We start from the raw sequence: 25,988 nt of genomic DNA, 5'->3' as shown, positions 1-25,988 counted from the left end.
TCCTGCTGGGGACACCAGAACTGGACGCTCACTTTCTGTCAGAATCTTCAGCTGAGAAGTGAGACAAGAGCCTGCCTGTGTCTGCAGTGTACAAATGCAACCAGAACTCAGCTCTGAATGGAGCCCAGTGAGAGAGGCCAAGGCATGATTCAGCTTTCAGTACTGGCATGAAGTTCCAGCCCTTTTTATCTGCAGATATTAGAACTGATAGAGGCATACAATGAAGGATGGGATTTTTCTTGCTTATATTTGTCTGCTGTGTGGGAGGATTTGCTGCAAGAAATGGTGAGAAGCACTGGATTGTCATTTTAAGGATGAGAGGGTGGGGTGGTTTTTTGCTTGGAGGGGGGGTAAACAAAATCTCTATCAACAAATTGATTTGCCTGTAAGCTAAAATTGGGTATTCTTGGGTTTATTTCACATTTTGCAAACTGTTCTGTATTTCAGCTTTAGATTCATAGAATGCTTTAGGTTGGAAGAGATCATCTGGATGCTTGCAGCAAGTTGTTAAATATAATTTTTACATATATATATATATATATATATATATAAGTGAATCATATGTATGAATCATGTATGTGTGAGAAAGGAATACATTAATTACACCCAAAAGTCCAACCTTCAGTTATTCTGGGACATTTGGGGAGGGGGGAGATAAAGCAGTGCTCAGTTGAAAATATGCTGGTATGGTGAATAACAGTGTTGTAAATAATTTGGTACAGAAGGAACAGCTTTGTCTTTCTGATATTTCCTGCTCAGGCCTTAAATTTGACATCACAGATTGGATCAATAAGCTGAAGTCAATGGGATGAGCTTCACCATCATCAGTGTGATGAGCTGGGTCCTGCACCTGGGTCACACAAGCCCATGAACACTCCAGGCTTGGGAAAGAGTGGCTGGAAAGTTGTCCTGCAGAAAGAGACCAGGACAAGTGGCTGGAGATGAGCCAGCAGAGTGCCCAGGGGGCAAGGAAAGCCAAAGGCATCCTGGCCTGGATCAGCAGTGTGTGCCCAGCAGGAGCAGGGCAGGCATTGTCCCTCTGTCCTGGGACCTGGGGAGGCCACACCTGGAGTGCTGGGGTCAGCTTTGGGCACCTCAGTACAAGAAGGACATTGAGGGGCTGGGGGGGAGCAGAGAAGAGCAACTGAGCTGGGGAGGGGCCTGGAGAATGAGTCTGATGGAGAGCAGCTGAGGGAGCTGGGACTGTTTAGTGTGAGGAAGAGGAGGCTGAGGGGAGACCTTATCACCCTCTGCAGCTACCTGAAAGGACAACAGAGAGAGGCTGCTGCTGGTCTCTTCTCACAGGTCATGAGTGATGGGACAAGAGGGAAGGGCCTCAAGCTGTACCAGGAGAGGTTCAGGATGGACATTGGGAAGAACTTTTTCATATCAAGAGTGAAAAAGGCACTGGAACAGGTTGAGGTGGTAGAGTCCCCATCCCTGGAGGTGTTTAAAGGCTGTTCAGATGTGGAACTTTGCAATGTGGTTTGGTGGTGACCTTGGCAGAGCAGGGCTCATGGCTGGACCTGATGATCTCAAGGCTCTTCTCCAGCCTGAATAATTCTGTGATTCTAACTGGCATAAGTATTTAAACCCTTCCTCAGAAATCTGTTGCAAAACTATGATGAGGCTTCCTTCTTTTGAAGTGGTAGAAGGTTCACCTGTGGACTGTTCCATACTGTGGCCTTCCAGTGTCTGAAGGGGGCTACAAGAAAGCTGAGAAGGGATTTTTTAGAGTGTCAGGGATTGATGGGACTGAGGGGGATGGAGCAAAACTAGAAATGAGTAGATTCAGATTGGATGTTAGGAAGAAATTCTTCCCCGTGAGGGTGGTGAGAGACTGGCACAGGTTGCCCAGGGAGGTGGTGGAAGCCTCATCCCTGGAGGTTTTTGCAGCCAGGCTGGATGTGGCTGTGAGCAACCTGCTGGAGTGTGAGGTGTTGGAACTGGATGATCCTTGAGGTCCCTTCCAAGCCTGATAATTCTGTGATTCACATTGTAAAGCACACTTCACATGTAGGCTCTTACAACATCCTTGGTACACCATGGATTTTTTCCAGCTGATGGAGCAGCCACTTCATAACCAAAACCAAACTGTGTCATTTAACTTAAAAGAATTAAATAAAAGCTGAGAGAGAAGATCACCAGAACCTTTTGGTTATTTTATTTATTTATTTATTTTCCCCCTGAGGCTCTGAAGAAGAAATTTGCCTTTCTCTTCCTGATGTGATAACCGTTTTGTTTATTGTGTAAAAATGCTCCACGATGGAAAAAGCTGTGAAATGGTGTCAAATGCAAGTCATTTTCCACAGCCTGCCAATCCAGGAGGGAACCAGCTGGTAGCCACTGCAAATAGGAGGTTTGAAGTAGCTGGAACTGGTTCTGTTGTTGAAGCCCACAGCGTGTGTGTCCTGACCTAGCCTTGCAGAGGACAGGCTGTGTGCGTGGGAAGCAGGGGAGGAGACATGGAGGGAAACTGGGCTCCTGGCTAGGAGCCTGTTCTTGTTTGGATTGCAGTGGCAGCAGGCCTGACCTCTTTCTGCTTGCTTGTTCTCTTTTCTGTGCAATTTCATGGTAGCTGACTGGCTTCCTGATTCGGCTAAAATAAATCCTGAGCTGATTCTTATTCTCTTCCCAGCCCTGGCCCTCTCTCACTACCTCACTGACTGTGCAGCTGTTAGGACAGTATCAGTGTGAATTCTGATTACATTTCTTTACCAAGGAATAAGATGGAAGCTCCAAGAAGTCCTAATGGAGACATAAAAATACAGAGGAACATTTTAGTTGCCCGGGGAGGTGGTTGGGGCCCCATCCCTGGAGAGATTCAAGGTGAAGCTGGACAGGGCTCTAGGCAACCCCTGATCTAATGGAGGATGTCCCTGCTGACTGCAGAGGAGGTTAGACTGGATGACCTTTGGAGGTCCTTTCCAACCCAGACCATTCTATGCTTCTATATTAAACTGGTTTCTTCTAAGTGACTGTTACAGAAGGACCAAACCTCCACAAAGTTAATTACTGTGATCTTGATTGTGGTTTTGTTGGTTTGCTCTTTGCTTTGTGATGTTGTTGTGGTTTGTGGGGTTTTTTGTTGTTTGTTTGTTTGTTTGTTTTTACCCAGCCTTAGCTGGTTTGTGTTGATGGAAAACTTAACCTCTTCTTTTGCATCTCTTCCAGTAATAGTTATGCACGAGTGCGAGCTGTGGTGATGACCCGGGATGACTCAAGTGGTGGATGGTTACCACTTGGAGGGGGTGGACTGAGCTGTGTCACAGTCTTCAAAGTCATTCCCCAGGAAGAGAATAGCTGTGCTGATTTTCTTATCCATGGAGAACGACTCAGGGATAAAACGGTAACAATTTCCATCCCTTTCATGTTAAAACTACAAAGAGCAGGGGATAGCTCCTGGGTGCTTGTAGACTAGGAACTAAATTTGCTGCCTCAGTTGCATGATGTTGCTGAGCTTTTATCCAGAGCAGTGATTGTCTGTCTGAAGAGCCAAGGTGTTGGTTTTTGGTGTAATACTTTGCATTTCTAGAATGAAACAGGTTGAGCTTTTAGGAACTTTCAAATGTTTTGAGTTTTGTTCTTTTCTCCTTTTCTCCTTTCCTTTTCTCCTTTTCTCCTTTTCTCCTTTTCTTTTCCCTTCCCCTTCCCTTTCCCCTTCCCCTTCCCTTTCCCCTTCACTTTCCCCTTCACTTTCCCCTTCCCTTTCCCCTCCCCTTTCCCCTTCCCCTTCCCCTTCCCCTTCCCCTTCCCCTTCCCCTTCCCCTTCCCCTTCCCCTTCCCCTTCCCTTTCCCTTTCCCCTTCCCCTTCCCTTTCCCCTTTCTTCTTCCCCTTCCCCTTCCCCTTCCCTTTCCCCTTCCCCTTCCCTTTCCCCTTCCCTTTCCCCTTCCCCTTCCCTTTCCCCTTCCCCTTCCCTATCCCCTTCCCCTTCCCTTTCCCCTTCCCCTTCCCCTTCCCTTTCCCCTTCCCCTTCCCCTTCCCCTTCCCCTTCCCTTTTCCCTTCCCCTTCCCCTTCCCCTTCCCCTTCCCTTTCCTCTTCCCCTTTCTCTTCCCCTTCCCCTTTTCCCTTTCCCCTTTCCCCTTCCCCTTTTTTCATTGTAGATTTCCATCCATTTGGGGAAACATTTTGCTGTCCTTGTTTTTGGTTTTTGTTTTCCTCACTAGTTAAAGCTGAATCTTGTGAACTGGTTTATATACCAATGAGGCTGTGTTTAATGGCAGTGTTAGAAGCAAAATCTGAAGGAACTGGATCTTAATAGAATCACAGAATGCCAGGAGCTGGAAGGGACCTCCAAAGCTCATCCAGTCCAAGCCCCCTGCCAGAGCAGGGTCACCTAGAGCAGGTCACACAGGAACACAGCCAGGCAGGTCTTGAATGTCTCCAGAGAGGGAGACTCCACAACCCCCCCAGGCAGCCTATGCCAGGGCTCTGTCACGCTCACAGGGAGATAATTCTTCCTTTTGTTTCCATGGAACTTCCTATGCCTGCTGGGAAGAAGTTCTTCAGTAGGAGGGTGCTGAGACTCTTGCACAGGCTTCCCAGGGAGGTTGTGGCTGCCTCCTCCATGGGGGTGTTGAAGGCCAGGCAGGATGAAGCTTTGAGCAGCCAAATCTAGTTGAGAGGCATCCTGGCAGGGAGGTTGGGGGAGAGCTGATCTCTAAGGTCCCTTCCAACCTAAGCCATTCTATGAATTCCACAGTAATTATTCAGCTAGTTGTGGGATTTGGCTATGACATAAAGCAGCCTTTTTGCATGAAAATAACTTTTGTGTTGGAAGAAAGCATGAATCTGATAGGTCCATGAATTGCTCTGGTTTGAGCAGTAATAAACTTTGTCTTAAACAGTATCACAGAAGTCAGCCTCACCAAGCACACACTAGTGTAGGATCTCAGCCATCTCTACCTGCAGACCTATGGCAGACAAGATTGGCTTCCTAAGGCTTGCTTGGTTGCTTGTGTGCCAGACAGGTGTCTAAAGCATGTCTGACTGTGGAAACAAGGAGAAGTGGGCAAAGCACAAAACCTCCTTCTCAATGACTTCTATAGAATCATAGAATGGTCCAGGCCAGAAGGGACCTCCAAAGCTCAGCCAGTCCAACCTCCCTGCAGTCAGTAGGGACATCCCCAACTAGATCAGGTTGCCCAGGGCCTCTTCAAGCTTCAGCTTGAATATCTCCAGGGATGGAGCCTCAACCACCTCCCTGAGCAACCTGTTGCAGTGTTCCAGCAGCCTCCTGGTGCAGAACTTGTTCCTCACATCCAATCTCAATCTGCTCTGCTCTCATTTCAAATCATTGTTCCTTGTCCTGTCCCTGCAGGGCTTTGCAAACAGTCCCTCTCCTTCCTTCCTGTAGCCCCTTCAGGTCCTGGCAGGCTGCTCTTAGGTCTGCCTGGAGCCTTCTCTTCTCCAGGCTGAACACCCCCAGCTCCCTCAGCCTGTCCTCATAGCAGAGCTGCTCCAACCCCCCCTGAGCATTGTCATGGCTCTCCATCAGGTCCATGTCCTTCCAGTATTGAGGGCTCCAGACCTGCACACAGTGCTCCAGGTGAGGTCTCCCCAGAGCAGAGCAAAGCAGCAGAATCACCTCTCTGGCTCTGCTGGCAATGCTGCTTTGGATGCAGCCCAGGCTGTGATTTGCCTTCTGTGCTGCAAGCTCACACTGCCTGCTCCTGTCCAGCTTCTCCCCCAGCAGCACCCCCAAGTCCTTTCCCTCAGGGCTGCTTTCTCAGAACTTACTCTCTCCTAACAATATTTTGACCCCTTTGTAGGTGTAAAAGTTGTAGAATTGCTCCTGATCCTCAGCAGCTGATTCTTCTCTAGCATCCCAAAGGCTCTTCCTTGAGGCAGGGCTGCTGAGTTCCCTGCCTTGCCTGTGAGTGCTGTAGGAAGAGAGCACAGAAATAGCAATAGTGCTGACTCAGCAGTTTCAGCGAGGCGTAGTGCTCTTAGCAGAGCACCCTGTGTTCCTGCACAGCTCTCTGCACCTGCAGTTCCTTCCTCACTTTGCAGTAGTTCCCCTCAGAACTTTTTTTTAGCCTGTTTTTGGAGGAGCTAAATTGCCTTGAGAGGTAGTTGACAATTTTCTCTTAACGCTCTCCACGTTCCCAGCTCGCCCTTCAAAACCTGAGGCTAATAAAATGCTCAGAGCTGAGGGCTGCCTTCATCTTTCTCCCACACGCAGATGAAAATGTCCCAGCCAGCAGTCTCCTGCTCTGATTGCACTTCCTCTCCTGCTTCCTCTGGGCAAGCCTTGTTTCATTTCCACTTCTGGTAGAAGGCTTTAAATGTCTCTGTTCCTTTTCCCGTCCCAAATCCAACTCATCTTAGCACAAATGTGGTTTGCAAACCTTTATGGGCTTCAAGAGTGGGGGTTTGGGCTGGGTTTTCCTTGGTTTTTTTTTGTGTGTGTGTGTGTGTGTGTGTCCTGTGCTGTGTTCATCTGTCCCCCAACTCTACTGCCCCTAAATGTCACCTTCTGGTCTCTCAGGGCAGATTTTGACCTTAATTATAGACAAAAGAATGGTTTGGGTTGGGAGGAACCTACAGAGGTCATCCAGTCCCAACCCCGTGCACCAAGCAGGGACATCCTCCACTAGATCAGGTTGCTCACAGCCTAGTCCAGCCTCACCTTGAATATCTCCAGGGACAGAGCCTCAACTCCCTCCCTGGGCAACCTGTTGCATTGTTCCAGCAGCCTCGTGGTGCAGAACTTGTTCCTCACATCCACTCTGAATCTGCTCTGCTCTCATTTCAAACCATGCAATTTAGGAAGTTGTTGGAAGTCAGTCCCTCAAAAACACAGGATAAAAGATGGAAAAAATGCATCTAGCAAGAACATCTGTCCAGTGAACTGAATAAAGGTCAGGGGACTAACAAATACAGATGGAAACTGGGGGGAAGAATATTTCAGGGCCAGTGATGCTTTGGTAGTGGAGTGAAAGGAAGCTGTGCGTGCATGGATTCCCCCAGACTTCAAATAACACACTTCTAAGCAACAGCTAATGTGTAATGAATTAACACAGTATGCAGCAAGACATAAAAGAAACAAAGTCCTCTGTTGGACAGGGATCCAGTCACTGCCTGTCCTGATCCTTGTGCTGTCAGTGTCATCAGTGCGTTCACATTTATGTTATTCTGTGATTGTTCTGGGGGTGTTCCTCTGGATTCACTCTTCAAGCACAGTTTTTTACCTTTTCTTTAAGGAAGCCAAACACTTGGGGTTTTTAGTCCAAATAGAATTGACAGGAGGTTACTCTGGCTTGGATCAAAAGCAGTGTGACCAGCAGGAGTAGGGAAGGGGTCATGACCCTGTGCTGGGCCCTGGTGAGGCCACAGCTTGAGTGCTGGGCTCAGTTCTGGGCACCGCAGGATAGGAAAGACCTTGAAGTGTTGGAGGGTGTCCAGAGAAGAGCAGCAACGCTGGGGAGGAGTTTGGAGGGCACCATAAAAGGAGCAGCTGAGGGAGCTGGGGTTGGTTAGCCTGGAGAAGGGAAGGCTGAGGGGAGATCTTATTGCTCTCTAGAGCTACCTGCAAGGAGGTTGGAGTGAGGCTGGGCTTGGTCTCTTCTCCCAAGCAACCAACGATAGGATGAGAGTAATGGATTGGAGTTGTGCCAGCGGAGGTTTAGGTTGGACAGGAGGAAAAAGTTCTTCAGTGAGAGAGTGGTGAGGGGTTGGAAGAGGCTGCCCAGGGAGGTGGTGGAGCCACCATAGAATAGAATGATAGAATCATAGAATCAACCAGGTTGGAAGAGACCTCCAAGATCATGCAGTCCAACCTATCACCCAGCCCTATCCAATCAACCAGACCATGGCACTAAGTGCCTCATCCAGGCTTCTCTTGAACATCTCCAGGGTAAGTGACTCCACCACCTCCCTGGGCAGCACATCCCAATAGGAAATCTCTCTCTGTGAAGAACTTCCTCCTGATATCCAGCCCATACCTCCCCTGGCACAACTTGAGACTGTGTCCCCTCCTTCTGCTGCTGCTTGCCTTGGAGAAGAGACCAACCCCCACCTGGCTACAACCTCCCCTCAGGTAGTTGAGGACAGCAGAGGGGTCACCCCTGAGCCTCCTCTTCTCCAGGCTAAACAACCCCATCCCTGGAGGTGTTCAAGAAGCTGCAGGTGTGGTGCTTCAGGACATGGTTTAGTGGCCATGGCAGTTGGGTTGTGGTTGGACTGGATGATCTTAAAGGTCTTCTCCAGCCTCAGTGATTCTGTGGTTCTACAATTGCATAATTCAAAGAAAAGGTCAAGAGAAATGTAGTTGCCTGTTGGAAGAGTGGAGAAGGCTGTGCTCTCAACAGAGACAACCCTGCAGGATCAGTTCAGTGGCATGAAATGCCTTTGGTATTTTTCCTTACAAAGTACAAGTTATGTGCAGCTGAGTCTAGTTGGGAGGTGTCCCTGCTCATGGCAGAGAGGTTGGAGCAGTTGGTCTCTAGGATCCCTTCCAACCTAAGCCATTCTCTGGCTCTGTGTTATCAGGTTTGCTATTGAGTAGGGACCACATTGTGATAATCTTCTTATTCTGAGGAAGAGTTCTGCTGAATCTGCTGTATCTCTGTGATCGCACCTTAGGGTGGCCTTGCTGTGTAAATCTGGGTACACCTTACCAGTCCTGAAAGTGAGCCATGGCCTCTGCTCTGCCACTGGATTTGCAAAAAGAAAAACAAAGGCATCCTGAACCATCCTGAACATCTCAGCAGTTCAGACTTGGAGCACCTGTGTCTTAGTGGATGTTGAAGCTGCAGTGGCATCTGGAAGTCACTCAGCTGGAGCAGGGCTTTGCAGGTCACTCCCTGCACGCTGCTATGCCTGCAGACACTTCTGTGGAGCAGAAAACAAAAAGGGAGCCTTGCTTGGAATAACCAGGATAAGCAGATTATAATTTGATTTCCTCTGGCCAGTCAGGTCTTTGCTTTGTGAACTGGCTCAGCTTCCAGAAAAAGGTACAGAAATTCCCTTATCCTGGAAAGCCTGGAGTGTGGCACTTGGGACATGGGGAAGCTTGGATTTTGAATGACCTCAGGTCAGAAAGAAAATGGAATTCAGAACCCAAGATATCTCTGGTGGAGGATGCCCCTGCTGACTGCAGGGGACTTGGACTAGGTGACCTTTGGAGGTCCCTTCCAACCTAAGCCCATCCTTGGTAAATAGGAATCACACAGTACTGCTGTTGAGCCTATGTGTTAGGAGAAAGGTGGAACTCGTTCCACAGCAACCTGACATCCAGAGGGAGGGATTTGTTGAGGATGTTATTGTGGCCTTCCAGTATCTGAAGGGGGCTACAAGAAAGCTGGGGAGGGACATTTTAGGCTATCAGGTAGTGATAGGTCTGGGGGGAATGGAATAAAGCTGGAAGTGGGGAGATTCAGGCTGGACATGAGGAAGAAGTTCTTCCCCATGAGAGTGGTGAGAGCCTGGAATGGGTTGTGCAGGGAGGTGGTTGAGGCCCCATCCCTGGAGGTGTTTGCAGCCAGGCTGGATGAGGCTCTGGCCAGCCTGCTGTAGTGTGAGGTGTCCTTGCCCATGGCAGGGGGGTTGGAACTGGATGATCCTTGTGGTCCCTTCCAACCCTGACTGATTCTATGATTCTATGTCTTCCAGGTGCTTCTTAAATAGTTAAAAAGAAAGAGGAATCTTTCCTCTCTGTAGCTTGTAAATTAGCTTTAGCTGCTGCTTCCCTGTGTCCTGCTGCTGAAACTACAACTCCATTGCAGTGGTCAGGATCTCTCCATGTATTTTACAGACTGTCAGCAGCTGGACCTTAGTCTGTAAGGCAGCTGTGTAAACTTTGGGACTGAACATCAGAATATGGAAGTTCCTTCTTGGAGGAGTTTCTCATTGCTTCTTTGTATGGCTGAGAGGTTGCTGTCAGCCCTTTGATGAAGCAGCTTTAGGCTTCACAGAATCACTCAGGCTAGAAAAGAGCCTTGAGAACATCAGGTCCAGCCAAGGTCACCACCAAACCACATTGCTAAGCACCACATCTGAACAGCCTTTAAACACCTCCAGGGATGGGGACTCCACCACCTCAACCTGTTCCAGTGCCTGACCACTCTTACAGTGAAAAAATTCTTCCCAATGTCCATCCTGAACCTCCCCTGGTGCAGCTTGAGGCCCTTCCCTCCTGTCCCATCACTCATGACCTGTGAGAAGAGACCAGCAGCAGACTCTCTCTGTTGTCCTTTCAGGTAGCTGCAGAGGGTGATAAGGTCTCCCCTCAGCCTCCTCTTCCTCACACTAAACAGTCCCAGCTCCCTCAGCTGCTCTCCATCAGACTCATTCTCAAGGCCCCTCCCCAGCTCAGTTGCTCTTCTCTGCTCCCCCCCAGCCCCTCAATGTCCTTCTTGTACTGAGGTGCCCAAAGCTGACCCCAGCACTCCAGGTGTGGCCTCCCCAGGTCCCAGGACAGAGGGACAATGCATACCCTTCTGTATGTAGAAGTTCCAAACTCTTTATGCAGTACCAAACTATGCAAAATGTCTCATGGGGTTCACAGAACACACCCCAGGGAAATCAAAAGTGTTGGCACCACTGAATTTTTTTAGGAGATGGAATGCTCCCCACTCTTCTGCTGGGGTTGTTTAGATCTGCTTGGGAATGTTAGGGTGTTTCATGAAGGCTTTGACATAATTACACATTTCCTCCTTTATTGTACTCACCTTCCTAGCTCTGGCTCCAGCCAGCCTGCTCAGAACAAACAGTTGCACTCCCTCCTAACCTAGGCAGCTCTGCTGCTCTCTCTGGCTATGTTCACAGCAGCTCTCTTCGAGCTTGATGGACATTAGGCTCAAGCTTGTGGGCTTTAGGCTTTGGTGAATTGTACACTGTTGAATGAAAAGTCTATTTTAATAGAGTCCTGTTCTGTTTTCTTCTTCAATCCTTTGTCATCCAAATTTTTTACTGAAGGAGGAAAAACAAAGAGAGTGAGTGGTAGCTTTGGGATGGTGAGTCAGGAGTGATAAACCTAAAGTTTCAACTCATGGTTTTGAGGAGCAGGTAACTGGCTAAAGGGAGAGATACAAAGGTGAATGGAAATCCTAGAATGGCTCAGGCTGGAAGGGACCTCAGAGCTCATCTGCTCCAACCTCCCCACCATGCCCAGGGACACCTCTCAGCCAGACTCAGCTGCTCAAGGCCTCATCCAGCCTGGCCTTCAACACCCCCAGGGAGGAGGCAGCCACAGCCTCTCTGGACAATCCATTCCAGAGTCTTGCCACACTCGTAGTGCAGAATTTCTTCCTAAGATCCAATCTAAACCTGTTCTCCTTCAATTTAAATCCCTTTCCCCGTGTCCTATCCATGGACACTCTTGTAAAAAGTCCCTCTGCAGCTTTCCTGTAGGTCCCCTTCAGGTATTGGAGCAGTTACAAGGTCGCCCTGGAATCTTCTGTTCTCCACTGTAATTTCATTCCTGGTATCTGTGAAGTGGAAGATCCATTACAGAGGAAGACCTGCAAGCCTTCCATGTTCCTATCAGCTCTCTCCATTCAAGAGTCAACTGCCAAATCTCACACTGAACTGGCAAATCACCTTAATTGTTATCCCCAATGGCCTCTCAAGGTTAGAAAGAATCCTCCAAAAGCATAACCAAAAGCAATCTGTTGTTTTCCTCTCAATCTCTGTCAAAAGACATGAGAGGTGTAGGACTCCAATCAGTGAATATTCCAGTGGTCATAGGATCATAGAATCAGTCAGGGTTGGAAGGGACCACAAGGATCATCCAGTTCCAACCCCCCTGCCATGGGGGGAAACACCTCCAGGGATGGGACCACAACCACCTCCCTGGGCAACCCATTCCAGGCTCTCACCACTCTCATGGGGAAGAACTTCTTCCTCATGTCCAGTCTGAATCTCCCCACTTCCAGATTCATTCCATTCCCCCCAGTCCTGTCACTACCTGACAGCCTAAAAAGTCCCTCCCCAGCTTTCTTGTAGCCCCCTTCAGATACTGGAAGGCCACAAGAAGGTCACCTTGGAGCCTTCTCTTCTCCAGACTGAACAGCCCCAACTCTCTCAGTCTCTCCTCATATTACTGTCATCAATATTACTGTCTCATTGCACTGGACTGGAACCATTTCTTGACTCCTGCATTATACTTGAACATTAATTAAGTAGCTTTTGCTCTGCCAGTAGTGTGCCCAGGTGGCCAAGAAGGCCAATGGCATCCTGGCTTACCTCAAGAGTAGTGTGGCCAGCAGGAGCAGGGAAGTCATTGTACCCTGTTCTCAGTACTGGTTAGGCTACACTTTGAGTGCTGTGTCCAGTTCTGGGACCTTCAACTCAAGAAAGATGTTGAGATGCTGGAAGGTGTCCAGAGAAGGGCAACAAAGCTGGGGAGGGGTCTGGAGCACAGCCCTGTGAGGAGAGGCTGAGGGAGCTGGGGGTGTTTAGCCTGGAGAAGAGGCTCAGGGGAGACCTCATTGCTGTCTACAACTACCTGAAGGGAGGTTGTAGCCAGGTAGGGGTTGGTTCTCTGCTAAAAAAGACCTGAATTTATCACTTTTTAAATGAGCCTTCAAGTTTGAGTGCAGCCTTCACAGCATCTTCCTTTTTGAATTGGAAAAAATAAAAACAGAAAGTACACAGAATGTTTTTATAATAGAAATTTCTATCAAATGTAATAAGTTGGGAGGGTGGAGGGGGGGTGAGTCTTTATTTCCAAACCAAGTCCTAGATAAATCTTGGGTTTGTTTACAATCTTTCTAAGTGGGGGTTGGACTTGATGATCTTCAGAGGTCCCTTCCAACCCCTAGCATCCTGTGATCCTGTGTGAAGTGTTGAAATGCTGTGTTTCTGACTTTAGGGATTCAATCTTCCTACACCAGCCCCCTTGCTTCTCCTGCTTTTAAAGAATGTAGCTCACAGAAGGGAGAGGAGGAACACGTAGTAAGCAAAGGATCTTTATGAGTAGCTATGAACTCATTGGTGTTGCACTTGATGGTCCCTGGGCAGCTTGTTCCAGTGTTTCACCACTCTCATTGTAAAGAACTTCCTCCTAGTGTCCCAACTATATCTACCCTGCTCCAGGGCTCCATTGCCTCTCATCCTATCACTGCAAGCACTTCTAAATAACCCTGCCCCAGCCTTCCTGTTAGGTCCCCTTCTGATACTGAAATGTAGCTCTAAGGTCTCCCTGGAGCCTTCTCTTCTCCAGGCTGAACAGATCCAATTCTTTCAGTCTGTCTTCACAGGAGTAGTGCTCCAGCCCTTGATTCATTTTTGTGGCCTTCCTCTGGACCCTCTCCATCAGGTCCATGTCTCTCTTGTGTCAAGGGCTCCAGAGCTGGATGCAGCACTGCAGGTGAGGTCTTCCCAGAGCAGAGCAGAGAGCAGGATTCCCTCTCTCCATCTCTGACCACACATCTTTGGATGCAGCCCAGGCTGCCTTTGGTCTTCTGTGCTGCAAGCTCACACTGCCTTCTCCTGTCCAGCTTCTCATCCCCCAGCACCCCCAAGTCCTTTTCTGCAGGGATGCTCTCAGTTCCATCATCCTTCTGCCTGGATTGATTCCTAGGATTCCTCCATTGTCTTGCTGAGCATTTTATTACACCTGTGCCTGTACCCATCCAGGAACACATCAGTGCTTGCCCCTCTGGCCTTTCTTGTTCACCTTGGATTATTTTTTTAATCAAGAAATATCAAGTCTAACACTGCTGGGTAAATTTCAGGTGGGGGAATTATGTGAAGGCTGTGGCTTTGCTCTGTAGCCAACTGTGCACCCATGCCTGTAATGGTTAAATATCTCTGTTGAATATTCCTAATGACTGTTCTCACTGGAGTTCAGTATGAGCCATAAATACACCTCTGTCTAGGTACAGGCTGTAATAGATTCCAAAACATTTTATTTTTGACTAATAAAAGCCAGTTTCCTCTATTCTTGCCTTGCTGGCCCTTGGAGGAGAAAACTGATGTGGTCTCTAAGCAGCACAGAGCTGCTGAAACATGTTACGGAATAGGTGGACAAATAAAATTCCCAGTGCCACAGCAGTGCTTGATATCAGCAGAGTACTGCTTGGGGGGGAGGGGGAAGCTCTTTCCTTTGCTGGACATCCAGCAAGTCTGTAGTGAGCAGCTGCAGCTGTGCTGCTGAGGCTCAGTGTACAAAGTGTCCTTAACCCATAGCACCTAGTGAGTAATTTGGCCCTAATGGAAATTAAGTGTTAATTACATCCTTGTAACAGGGAGGACTTTCAAGTGAGACTTTTTCCTGATGGATGCTTGCAAGTAATTCACAACCACTGCATTTTGTCAGCAAAAATGTCATGGCTTACTCAGTGATGCCTTTCTCCCCCCTCCCTTTCTCCTTCTTTCTGGAAGGTGGTCTTGGAATGCACATTAAAGAAGGACCTCGTTTACAACAAAGTTACTCCTACATTTTACCACTGGAAGATTGATGACAAGAAGTTTGGCCTCACTTTTCAGAGTCCTGCTGATGCCAGAGCTTTTGACAGAGGTATTCGGAGAGCAGTAGAGGATATTTCTCAAGGTACATGTGTCAGCTGGAGCTGGCTGGGGGAGGGGGAGGTTGGTGCTGATTGTTTCAGTGACTGAGACAAGTCAGAGCACTTTGCGTGACATTAAATGCTGCCAGCCTTGAAGGATGTGGATTGACTTAGAGCAGATTGAGATTCTAACAGGTTTTAAATAGTACTTTTGGCATTTCTAAAGTGCAATTCGTGCAAGTGTCTTAATCTGTCTTCACAAATCTGGGAAGGTGATCCCCAGAAACATCCCAGCATAATAAAAAGCATTGCCTTTCCTCTTTTTAGACATGGAGAAATGGAGGAAGCTAGAGGGTTGCAGTGTCTGGCTTGGAGCTTACCTCAGAAGCTGTGTTCTTGGAGGATAAGCTCTGAAGCTGAGTGACTTGAGACCCACTGAGTGCCCTTTGTATCTGTTAAGGGTTTTGTTTGCTTACTGACAGAGTAGTGCTGAGGACAGGTTTGTATCAGTCAGTAGAAAACTGGACTGTAATAGTAACATAGCCAACTGACCTGATGGGAGCAGTCAGCAAGCTGAAGAAGATACCAAGCTGGGAGGCTTGGCTGAGACACCTGAAGGCTGTGAGGCCATTCAGAGACTTGGACAGACTGAGAGCTGGGCAGAGAGGAACCTCCTGAGGGTCAAGAAGGAGAAGTGCAGAGTCCTGCACCTGGGAAGCAATAATCAACTGCAGCAGGACAGGCTGGGAGGGGATCTGCTGGAGAGCAGCCCCAAGGAGAAGGACCTGGGAGTGCTGGTGGATAACAAGTTCTGCATGGCACAGCAATGTGCCCTGGGGGCCAAGAAGGCCAAGGGGGTCCTGGGGGGCATTCAGAGGAGTGTGTGCAGCAGAGCCAGGGAGGTTCTCCTCCCCCTCTGCTCTGCCCTGCTGAGACCTCACCTGGAATATTGCATCCAGTTCTGGGCTGCCCAGTTCAGGAGGGACAGGGATCTGCTGGAGAGAGTCCAAGGGAGGGCTGCAAGGATGCTGAAGGGACTGGAGCAGTGCCTGGGGAGGAGAGGCTGAGAGCCCTGGGGGTGGTTAGTGTGGAGAGGAGAAGACTGAGAGGGATCTGATCAATGTCTATCAATAGCTGAGGGGTGGGGGTCAAGAGGGAGGGGACAGGGACAGGCTCTGCTCAGTTGTGCCCTGGGATAGGACAAGGGGCAATGGATAGGAACTGCAGCACAGGAGGTTCCACCTCAACATGAGGAGGAACTTCTTGACTGTGAGGGTCCCAGAGCACTGGAACAGGCTGCCCAGAGAGGTTGTGGAGTCTCCTTCTCTGGAGCCTTTCCAGCCCCATCTGGATGTGTTCCTGTGTGACCTGTGCTGGATTCTCTGGTCCTGCTCTGGCAGGGGGTTGGAATCGATGGCCTTCGAAGGTTCCTTCTAACCCCTACCATCCTCTGATCCTGTGTGGTCCTGTGATCATCAAGCCTCAATTCTCAGCTGCAAATGATCAATGTGTTGCTGGAGAGGGAGGGAGGGCAGAGCCCAGGTGTCTGCTGAATGGAGAGAACTGCTCCTTCCGCCTCCCGAGAAGTCATTCAAAGGCAGAAATTCACCCAAAATACTCTGTGCTGTGCTGCAAGTGTAGGGATTTGCTCTGTGTGATGTTAGCAAAGGGAGAAACATTTCTGAAGTGAAAATGCTGCTTGACATACTGGAATGACTTCTTTTTGAATTGTGCTGATATCATCCCTCTCCCTGCAAGAGAAATAATTAGAGAGCACGTGAGTCCTCTTCTCTCTAAGGCTCTCACAGTCCCAGTTTCTGCTGATTTATAGCCAAATGCAGCCCTCTCTGCATTCATGCCAACCAAATCTATCTGCCTTTAGTTTGCAAAATGCTTGCATGAACAAGAATGGCCTCCCCTGCTTCTGACTCCTGAGGGTATTTGGAAAATGCTTCTACAATAGAGGTGGGAACAAAAAAGGAGTATAAAGACAGGCTGAGAGAGTTGGGGTTGTTCAGTCTGGAGAAAGCTCCAAGGAAACCTCCTTGTGGCCTTCCAGTATCTGAAGAGGGCTCCAAGAAAGCTGGGGAGGGACTTTTGAGGGTGTCAGGGAGTGATAGGACTGGGGGGAATGGAGCAAAACTAGAAATGGGGAGATTCAGATTGGATGTTAGGAAGAAGTTCTTCCCCAAGAGGGTGGTGAGAGACTGGCACAGGTTGCTCAGGGAGGTGGTGGAAGCCTCATCCCTGGAGGATTTTAAGGCCAGGCTGGATGTGGCTGTGAGCAACCTGCTGTAGTGTGAGGTGTCCCTGCCCATGGCAGGGGGTTTGGAACTGGATGAGCCTTGAGGCCCCTTCCAACCCTGACAATTCTGTGATTGTGTGTGGCTGGGAATACTAAGTACATAAAGTGAAGAATGTAGAAATGAGTGGCACTCAGTAAAATCCCCATGAAATACAGCTAGCTACTGGGTAAAAAAGAAAAGCAGCATATTTCTATCATCACAGCTGGATATTAAAGGATGGTGTGGACTACTGGAAGCAGTAAACTGTAAATCAAAAGACAATAACCTTGTGTGCTTTGTTGTGGTTTAGAGGTTTTGCATTTGGTTTGTTTGATTATTTGTTTTCCTTTACTCTTCCTGTAGGTTATGCACCCTCCCAAAATGATGTTGAAGTGGCAGAAGACTGCCTTCAAGTAAGTCTTCTCCTTTTTTACCATTAATTGTGCAAATTTCATGAAATTCATGGAACATTTTTCCTTTTCATTGGTGAGAACAAGCAAAAGAAGAGCAGTAGCAAAATTTCCTTCCAATGAAAAGAGTTCCAGAACAGTTATCCAAAAGATGTAGAATGTTCTGTCCTAACCTAGGTAGTAAATATTTAATCAATATGATGATTAACCACCCTGAGTTTAATTTTTAAGTTCACAATACCTGTCCTAAGTTCTGTGTCCTCTTTTTGCTCATGGGAACATGAAATATTCTTCTGGGGAAAGAAAAAAAAAAACACAACAACAAAGGAATCAGGAATCTTCTTTTATTTTTTTTACTTGTAGATCCTATTTGTTTCCCAAGATTTCACTCTTCATTGAACATTGTGTGGTTAGAGTTGAAAGGATGCTGAGATAACAGTTAAAGGGTGGAAGGTTTTAAAAGCATTGGGAAGATAAAGCAGGAACTTGTTGTGATACAGGTTTTTAGTGATCCTTGTTTGCAGCATTCAATTTCTGTAGGTCATAGTGACAGAAATGGCAAACACTTCCTCCTCTGCTTCAGAATTCTGATGCTTTAGGCAAATCCCCTAGCAAATGCTGCAGCACTGCCTGGTAGTGGCCAAGAATGCATAGAATTCAAAAGCCAGTGTAAACAAGTGTCATGGATACATCTGGGCAGGAGCAGGCAGTGTGAGCTTGCAGCACAGAAGGCAAATCACAGCCTGGGCTGCATCCAAAGCAGCATGGCCAGAGGTGGAGAGAGGGATCCTGCCCCTCTGCTCTGCTCTGGGGAGACCTCACCTGCAGTGCTGCATCCAGCTCTGGAGCCCTCAGCACAGGAAGGACATGGATCTGATGGAGCAGCTCCAGAGGAGGGCCAGGAAAATGCTCAGGGGGTTGGAGCAGCTCTGCTATGAGGACAGGCTGAGGGAGCTGGGGGTGTGCAGCCTGGAGAAGAGAAGGCTCCAGGCAGACCTAAGAGCAGCCTGCCAGGACCTGAAGGGGCTCCAAGAAGGCTGCAGAGGGACTGTTCCCAAAGGCCTGCAGGGACAGGACCAGGGACAATGGTTTGAAATGAGAGCAGAGCAGATTGAGATTGGATGTGAGAAACAAGTTCTGCACCAGGAGGCTGCTGGAACACTGCAACAGATTGCCCAGGGAGGTAGTTGAGGTTCCATCCCTGGAGATATTCAGGGTCAGGACAAGGCTCTGAGCAACCTGATCTAGTTGGGGATGTCCCTGCTTGGTGCAGGGAGGTTGGACTGGCTGACCTTTGGAGGTCCCTTCCAACCCAACCTATTCTCTGTAACGTAACAGAGTAAAATCCTTGTGTCTGTGTGCTGCTCATCTCTTCTTTCCTCTAGAGAGTCTCAGGGGCAGTCTTGGCTTCATTCTAACACATCTCAGTTTTCAGAGGTCAGATAATTAAAATCAAATGAAGCTGATAAATGAAGAAGGTGACTCAGGGTGTCTTAGTGACTATTTAGGTAACTGATAGCATTCCTAAGTGGTTTGTTGAGGGGGGAGAGTTCTGTCATTTCTGCAACATGAAATTACCTGTCAGTGTGGCTGGGTGCAGTGTAGAACCTCTGCAACTCAAGAGTCAAGAAAATCAGCAGCCCTCCTTTGAACACAGGGTAAGGAATCAAGTTATGGTGGGAGACTGAGAGTCAAGGATTTAGAAGGGATACTGCAATGCAGTGGTGATGCAGAAGAGTCTCCTGTTTCTTCCCATTTTATGGCAGAAGAGATGTAAGTGCTGGCTGGGCAGCCACCTGTTGCTCTTTATTTAGAGTGCTTTATTTTAAGGCACTTTGGAAGTAAAATTGCTATAAATAGTAGATCTTTGGGGTTTAAAAGAGGAATGGAGACTTTTGACAGAGGGAAGGAAATGTGTGCCGAAGTTAATGCAATCTTTAATCAGCGTGGAAGAGCCTTGTTTGAACAAGCTTTGTTGCAAGATTTAATAATTGAGCAATTTCTACGGGCCTAATGAGATTAGAGGAAACTAATTACCTCTTGATTATGCTGTCTAGTTCCTGCATTTCTGCATAAGGATGGGGACATCATCAAAGCAAATATCTATCAGTCTCTGTATTTAACAAGTTTGATACTGGGAAAGGAGAGAAAAGTTTAGCTGCATCACCTGTTGTGTAGCTGCATCAGCTGTTGTGTAGCTGCATCAGCTGTTGTGTAGCTGCATCACCTGTTGTGTAGCTGCATCACCTCTTCTGTAGCTGCATCACCTCTTCTGTAGCTGCATCACCTCTTCCGTAGCTGCATCACCTCTTCCGTAGCTGCATCACCTCTTCTGTAGCTGCATCACCTCTTCTGTAGCTGCATCACCTCTTCTGTAGCTGCATCACCTCTTCCGTAGCTGCATCACCTCTTCCGTAGCTGCATCACCTCTTCCGTGGCTGCATCACCTCTTCCGTAGCTGCATCACCTCTTCTGTAGCTGCATCACCTCTTCCGTAGCTGCATCACCTCTTCCGTAGCTGCATCACCTCTTCTGTAGCTGCATCACCTCTTCTGTGGCTGCATCACCTCTTCCGTAGCTGCATCACCTCTTCTGTAGCTGCATCACCTCTTCCGTGGCTGCATCACCTCTTCCGTGGCTGCATCACCTCTTCTGTAGCTGCATCACCTCTTCCGTGGCTGCATCACCTCTTCCGTAGCTGCATCACCTCTTCTGTGGCTGCATCACCTCTTCTGTAGCTGCATCACCTCTTCTGTGGCTGCATCACCTCTTCTGTGGCTGCATCACCTCTTCTGTAGCTGCATCACCTCTTCTGTAGCTGCATCACCTCTTCTGTAGCTGCATCACCTCTTCCGTAGCTGCATCACCTCTTCTGTGGCTGCATCACCTCTTCTGTAGCTGCATCACCTCTTCCGTAGCTGCATCACCTCTTCTGTAGCTGCATCACCTCTTCTGTGCCTTTATCACCTCTTCCGTAGCTGCATCACCTCTTCTGTAGCTGCATCACCTCTTCTGTAGCTGCATCACCTCTTCTGTGCTGCATCACCTCTTCCGTAGCTGCATCACCTCTTCTGTAGCTGCATCACCTCTTCTGTGCCTTTATCACCTCTTCCGTAGCTGCATCACCTCTTCCGTAGCTGCATCACCTCTTCCGTAGCTGCATCACCTCTTCTGTGGCTGCATCACCTCTTCCGTAGCTGCATCACCTCTTCTGTAGCTGCATCACCTCTTCTGTGGCTGCATCACCTCTTCCGTAGCTGCATCACCTCTTCTGTAGCTGCATCACCTCTTCCGTGGCTGCATCACCTCTTCCGTAGCTGCATCACCTCTTCTGTAGCTGCATCACCTCTTCTGTAGCTGCATCACCTCTTCCGTAGCTGCATCACCTGTTGTGTAGCTGCATCACCTCTTCCGTGGCTGCATCACCTCTTCCGTAGCTGCATCACCTCTTCTGTAGCTGCATCACCTCTTCCGTAGCTGCATCACCTCTTCTGTGGCTGCATCACCTCTTCTGTGGCTGCATCACCTCTTCTGTAGCTGCATCACCTCTTCCGTAGCTGCATCACCTCTTCCGTAGCTGCATCACCTCTTCCGTAGCTGCATCACCTCTTCCGTAGCTGCATCACCTCTTCCGTAGCTGCATCACCTCTTCTGTGGCTGCATCACCTCTTCTGTAGCTGCATCACCTCTTCTGTAGCTGCATCACCTCTTCTGTGGCTGCATCACCTCTTCTGTAGCTGCATCACCTCTTCTGTGGCTGCATCACCTCTTCTGTGGCTGCATCACCTCTTCTGTGCTGCATCACCTCTTCTGTAGCTGCATCACCTCTTCTGTAGCTGCATCACCTCTTCTGTGCCTTCATCACCTCTTCTGTGGCTGCATCACCTCTTCTGTGCCTTCATCACCTCTTCTGTGCCTTCATCACCTCTTCTGTGCCTTCATCACCTCTTCTGTGGCTGCATCACCTCTTCTGTAGCTGCATCACCTCTTCTGTGGCTGCATCACCTCTTCCTGTGCCTGCATCACCTCTTCTGTAGCTGCATCACCTGTTGTGTAGCTGCATCACCTCTTCTGTGCCTTCATCACCTCTTCCGTAGCTGCATCACCTCTTCTGTGGCTGCATCACCTCTTCCGTAGCTGCATCACCTCTTCCGTAGCTGCATCACCTCTTCCGTAGCTGCATCACGTCTTCTGTAGCTGCATCACCTCTTCCGTAGCTGCATCACCTGTTGTGTAGCTGCATCACCTCTTCTCTGGCTGCATCACCTCTTCCGTAGCTGCATCACCTCTTCCGTAGCTGCATCACCTCTTCTGTAGCTGCATCACCTCTTCCGTAGCTGCATCACCTCTTCTGTAGCTGCATCACCTCTTCCGTAGCTGCATCACCTCTTCTGTAGCTGCATCACCTCTTCTGTAGCTGCATCACCTCTTCCGTAGCTGCATCACCTCTTCCGTAGCTGCATCACCTCTTCGTAGCTGCATCACCTCTTCTGTAGCTGCATCACCTCTTCCGTAGCTGCATCACCTCTTCTGTAGCTGCATCACCTCTTCTGTGGCTGCATCACCTCTTCTGTGGCTGCATCACCTCTTCCGTAGCTGCATCACCTCTTCTGTGGCTGCATCACCTCTTCTGTAGCTGCATCACCTCTTCTGTGCCTTCATCACCTCTTCTGTGGCTGCATCACCTCTTCTGTGCCTTCATCACCTCTTCTGTGGCTGCATCACCTCTTCTGTGGCTGCATCACCTCTTCTGTGCCTTCATCACCTCTTCTGTAGCTGCATCACCTCTTCTGTAGCTGCATCACCTCTTCTGTGCCTTCATCACCTCTTCTGTGGCTGCATCACCTCTTCTGTGCTGCATCACCTCTTCTGTAGCTGCATCACCTCTTCTGTGGCTGCATCACCTCTTCTGTAGCTGCATCACCTCTTCTGTGCTGCATCACCTCTTCTGTGCTGCATCACCTCTTCTGTAGCTGCATCACCTCTTCTGTGCCTGCATCACCTCTTCTGTGGCTGCATCACCTCTTCTGTAGCTGCATCACCTCTTCTGTAGCTGCATCACCTCTTCTGTAGCTGCATCACCTCTTCTGTGGCTGCATCACCTCTTCTGTGGCTGCATCACCTCTTCTGTAGCTGCATCACCTCTTCTGTAGCTGCATCACCTCTTCCGTAGCTGCATCACCTCTTCTGTAGCTGCATCACCTCTTCTGTAGCTGCATCACCTCTTCTGTAGCTGCATCACCTCTTCTGTGGCTGCATCACCTCTTCCGTAGCTGCATCACCTCTTCTGTGGCTGCATCACCTCTTCGTAGCTGCATCACCTCTTCTGTAGCTGCATCACCTCTTCTGTAGCTGCATCACCTCTTCTGTAGCTGCATCACCTCTTCTGTAGCTGCATCACCTCTTCCGTAGCTGCATCACCTCTTCCGTAGCTGCATCACCTCTTCCGTAGCTGCATCACCTCTTCCGTAGCTGCATCACCTCTTCTGTAGCTGCATCACCTCTTCCGTAGCTGCATCACCTCTTCTGTGGCTGCATCACCTCTTCCGTAGCTGCATCACCTCTTCCGTAGCTGCATCACCTCTTCCGTAGCTGCATCACCTCTTCCGTAGCTGCATCACCTCTTCTGTGCCTTCATCACCTCTTCCGTAGCTGCATCACCTGTTGTGTAGCTGCATCACCTCTTCTGTGCCTTCATCACCTCTTCCGTAGCTGCATCACCTCTTCTGTAGCTGCATCACCTCTTCTGTGGCTGCATCACCTCTTCCGTAGCTGCATCACCTCTTCCGTAGCTGCATCACCTCTTCTGTGGCTGCATCACCTGTTCTGTGCCTTCATCGCCTGTTCTGTGCCTTCATCACCTCTTCCGTAGCTGCATCACCTCTTCTGTGCTGCATCACCTCTTCTGTGCTGCATCACCTCTTCTGTAGCTGCATCACCTCTTCTGTGCCTGCATCACCTCTTCTGTAGCTGCATCACCTCTTCTGTGCCTGCATCACCTCTTCTGTAGCTGCATCACCTCTTCTGTAGCTGCATCACCTCTTCTGTGCTGCATCACCTCTTCTGTAGCTGCATCACCTCTTCTGTGCTGCATCACCTCTTCTGTAGCTGCATCACCTCTTCTGTGCTTCATCACCTCTTCTGTAGCTGCATCACCTCTTCTGTGCCTTCATCACCTCTTCTGTAGCTGCATCACCTCTTCTGTAGCTGCATCACCTCTTCTGTGGCTGCATCACCTCTTCTGTGCTGCATCACCTCTTCTGTAGCTGCATCACCTTTTCTGTGGCTGCATCACCTCTTCTGTGGCTGCATCACCTCTTCTGTAGCTGCATCACCTCTTCTGTAGCTGCATCACCTCTTCTGTGCCTTCATCACCTCTTCTGTAGCTGCATCACCTCTTCTGTAGCTGCATCACCTCTTCTGTGCCTTCATCACCTCTTCTGTGGCTGCATCACCTCTTCTGTGCCTTCATCACCTCTTCTGTGGCTGCATCACCTCTTCTGTGGCTGCATCACCTCTTCTGTGGCTGCATCACCTCTTCTGTAGCTGCATCACCTCTTCTGTAGCTGCATCACCTCTTCGTAGCTGCATCACCTCTTCTGTAGCTGCATCACCTCTTCTGTAGCTGCATCACCTCTTCTGTAGCTGCATCACCTCTTCTGTAGCTGCATCACCTCTTCCGTAGCTGCATCACCTCTTCTGTGCCTTCATCACCTCTTCTGTAGCTGCATCACCTCTTCCGTAGCTGCATCACCTCTTCCGTGGCTGCATCACCTCTTCCGTAGCTGCATCACCTCTTCCGTGGCTGCATCACCTCTTCCGTAGCTGCATCACCTCTTCCGTGGCTGCATCACCTCTTCCGTAGCTGCATCACCTCTTCTGTAGCTGCATCACCTCTTCTGTGGCTGCATCACCTCTTCCGTAGCTGCATCACCTCTTCTGTAGCTGCATCACCTCTTCTGTGGCTGCATCACCTCTTCCGTAGCTGCATCACCTCTTCCGTAGCTGCATCACCTCTTCCGTAGCTGCATCACCTCTTCCGTAGCTGCATCACGTCTTCTGTAGCTGCATCACCTCTTCCGTAGCTGCATCACCTCTTCTGTAGCTGCATCACCTCTTCTGTGGCTGCATCACCTCTTCCGTAGCTGCATCACCTCTTCCGTAGCTGCATCACCTCTTCCGTAGCTGCATCACCTCTTCTGTAGCTGCATCACCTCTTCCGTAGCTGCATCACCTCTTCTGTAGCTGCATCACCTCTTCTGTAGCTGCATCACCTCTTCCGTAGCTGCATCACCTCTTCTGTGCTGCATCACCTCTTCTGTAGCTGCATCACCTCTTCTGTGCTGCATCACCTCTTCTGTAGCTGCATCACCTCTTCTGTGGCTGCATCACCTCTTCGTAGCTGCATCACCTCTTCTGTGGCTGCATCACCTCTTCTGTAGTTGCATCACCTCTTCTATGGCTGCATCACCTCTTCCGTAGCTGCATCACCTGTTCTGTGCCTTCATCACCTCTTCTGTGCCTTCATCACCTCTTCTGTGCCTTCATCACCTCTTCTGTAGCTGCATCACCTCTTCTGTGCCTTCATCACCTCTTCTGTAGCTGCATCACCTCTTCTGTAGCTGCATCACCTCTTCTGTGCTTCATCACCTCTTCTGTGGCTGCATCACCTCTTCTGTGCCTTCATCACCTCTTCTGTAGCTGCATCACCTCTTCTGTGCCTGCATCACCTCTTCTGTGGCTGCATCACCTCTTCTGTGCTGCATCACCTCTTCTGTAGCTGCATCACCTCTTCTGTGCTGCATCACCTCTTCTGTGGCTGCATCACCTCTTCTGTGGCTGCATCACCTCTTCTGTAGCTGCATCACCTCTTCTGTGCTGCATCACCTCTTCTGTAGCTGCATCACCTCTTCTGTAGCTGCATCACCTCTTCTGTAGCTGCATCACCTCTTCTGTGGCTGCGTCACCTCTTCCGTGGCTGCATCACCTCTTCCGTGCTGCATCACCTCTTCGTAGCTGCATCACCTCTTCTGTGGCTGCATCACCTCTTCCGTAGCTGCATCACCTCTTCCGTAGCTGCATCACCTCTTCTGTGCTGCATCACCTCTTCTGTGCCTTCATCACCTCTTCTGTAGCTGCATCACCTCTTCTGTGCCTTCATCACCTCTTCTGTAGCTGCATCACCTCTTCTGTAGCTGCATCACCTCTTCTGTAGCTGCATCACCTCTTCTGTAGCTGCATCACCTCTTCTGTGCTGCATCACCTCTTCTGTAGCTGCATCACCTCTTCTGTGCCTGCATCACCTCTTCTGTAGCTGCATCACCTCTTCTGTGCCTTCATCACCTCTTCTGTAGCTGCATCACCTCTTCTGTGCCTTCATCACCTCTTCTGTAGCTGCATCACCTCTTCTGTGCCTTCATCACCTCTTCTGTGGCTGCATCACCTCTTCTGTGCCTTCATCACCTCTTCTGTAGCTGCATCACCTCTTCTGTGCTGCATCACCTCTTCTGTGGCTGCATCACCTTCTGTGCTGCATCACCTTTGTAGCTGCATCACCTCTTCTGTGCCTTCATCACCTCTTCTGTAGCTGCATCACCTCTTCTGTAGCTGCATCACCTCTTCTGTGCTTCATCACCTCTTCTGTGGCTGCATCACCTCTTCTGTGCCTTCATCACCTCTTCTGTGGCTGCATCACCTCTTCTGTGGCTGCATCACCTCTTCTGTGGCTGCATCACCTCTTCTGTGGCTGCATCACCTCTTCTGTAGCTGCATCACCTCTTCTGTAGCTGCATCACCTCTTCTGTAGCTGCATCACCTCTTCTGTAGCTGCATCAC

General features: G+C 49.3%; 1 protein-coding gene across 1 annotated transcript in view; it reads left to right on the top strand.

The window, feature by feature from the left end:
* Positions 1-25,988, top strand: part of SPRED1 (sprouty related EVH1 domain containing 1) — an 82,511-nt gene that overhangs the window by 39,333 nt on the left and 17,190 nt on the right. The window contains exons 6-8 of the mRNA XM_054400700.1: positions 3,125-3,349; positions 14,334-14,502; positions 17,107-17,156. Of these exons, the coding sequence (XP_054256675.1) occupies positions 3,125-3,349; positions 14,334-14,502; positions 17,107-17,156 (444 nt within the window). The remainder of the gene's footprint in view (positions 1-3,124; positions 3,350-14,333; positions 14,503-17,106; positions 17,157-25,988) is intronic.

The sequence above is a fragment of the Indicator indicator genome, chromosome 4 (genome assembly GCF_027791375.1).
Source record: "Indicator indicator isolate 239-I01 chromosome 4, UM_Iind_1.1, whole genome shotgun sequence".
NCBI lineage: Eukaryota > Metazoa > Chordata > Aves > Piciformes > Indicatoridae > Indicator > Indicator indicator.
The sequence above is the reverse complement of the archived record's forward strand: the minus strand, read 5'-3'. Positions and strand labels throughout refer to the sequence as shown.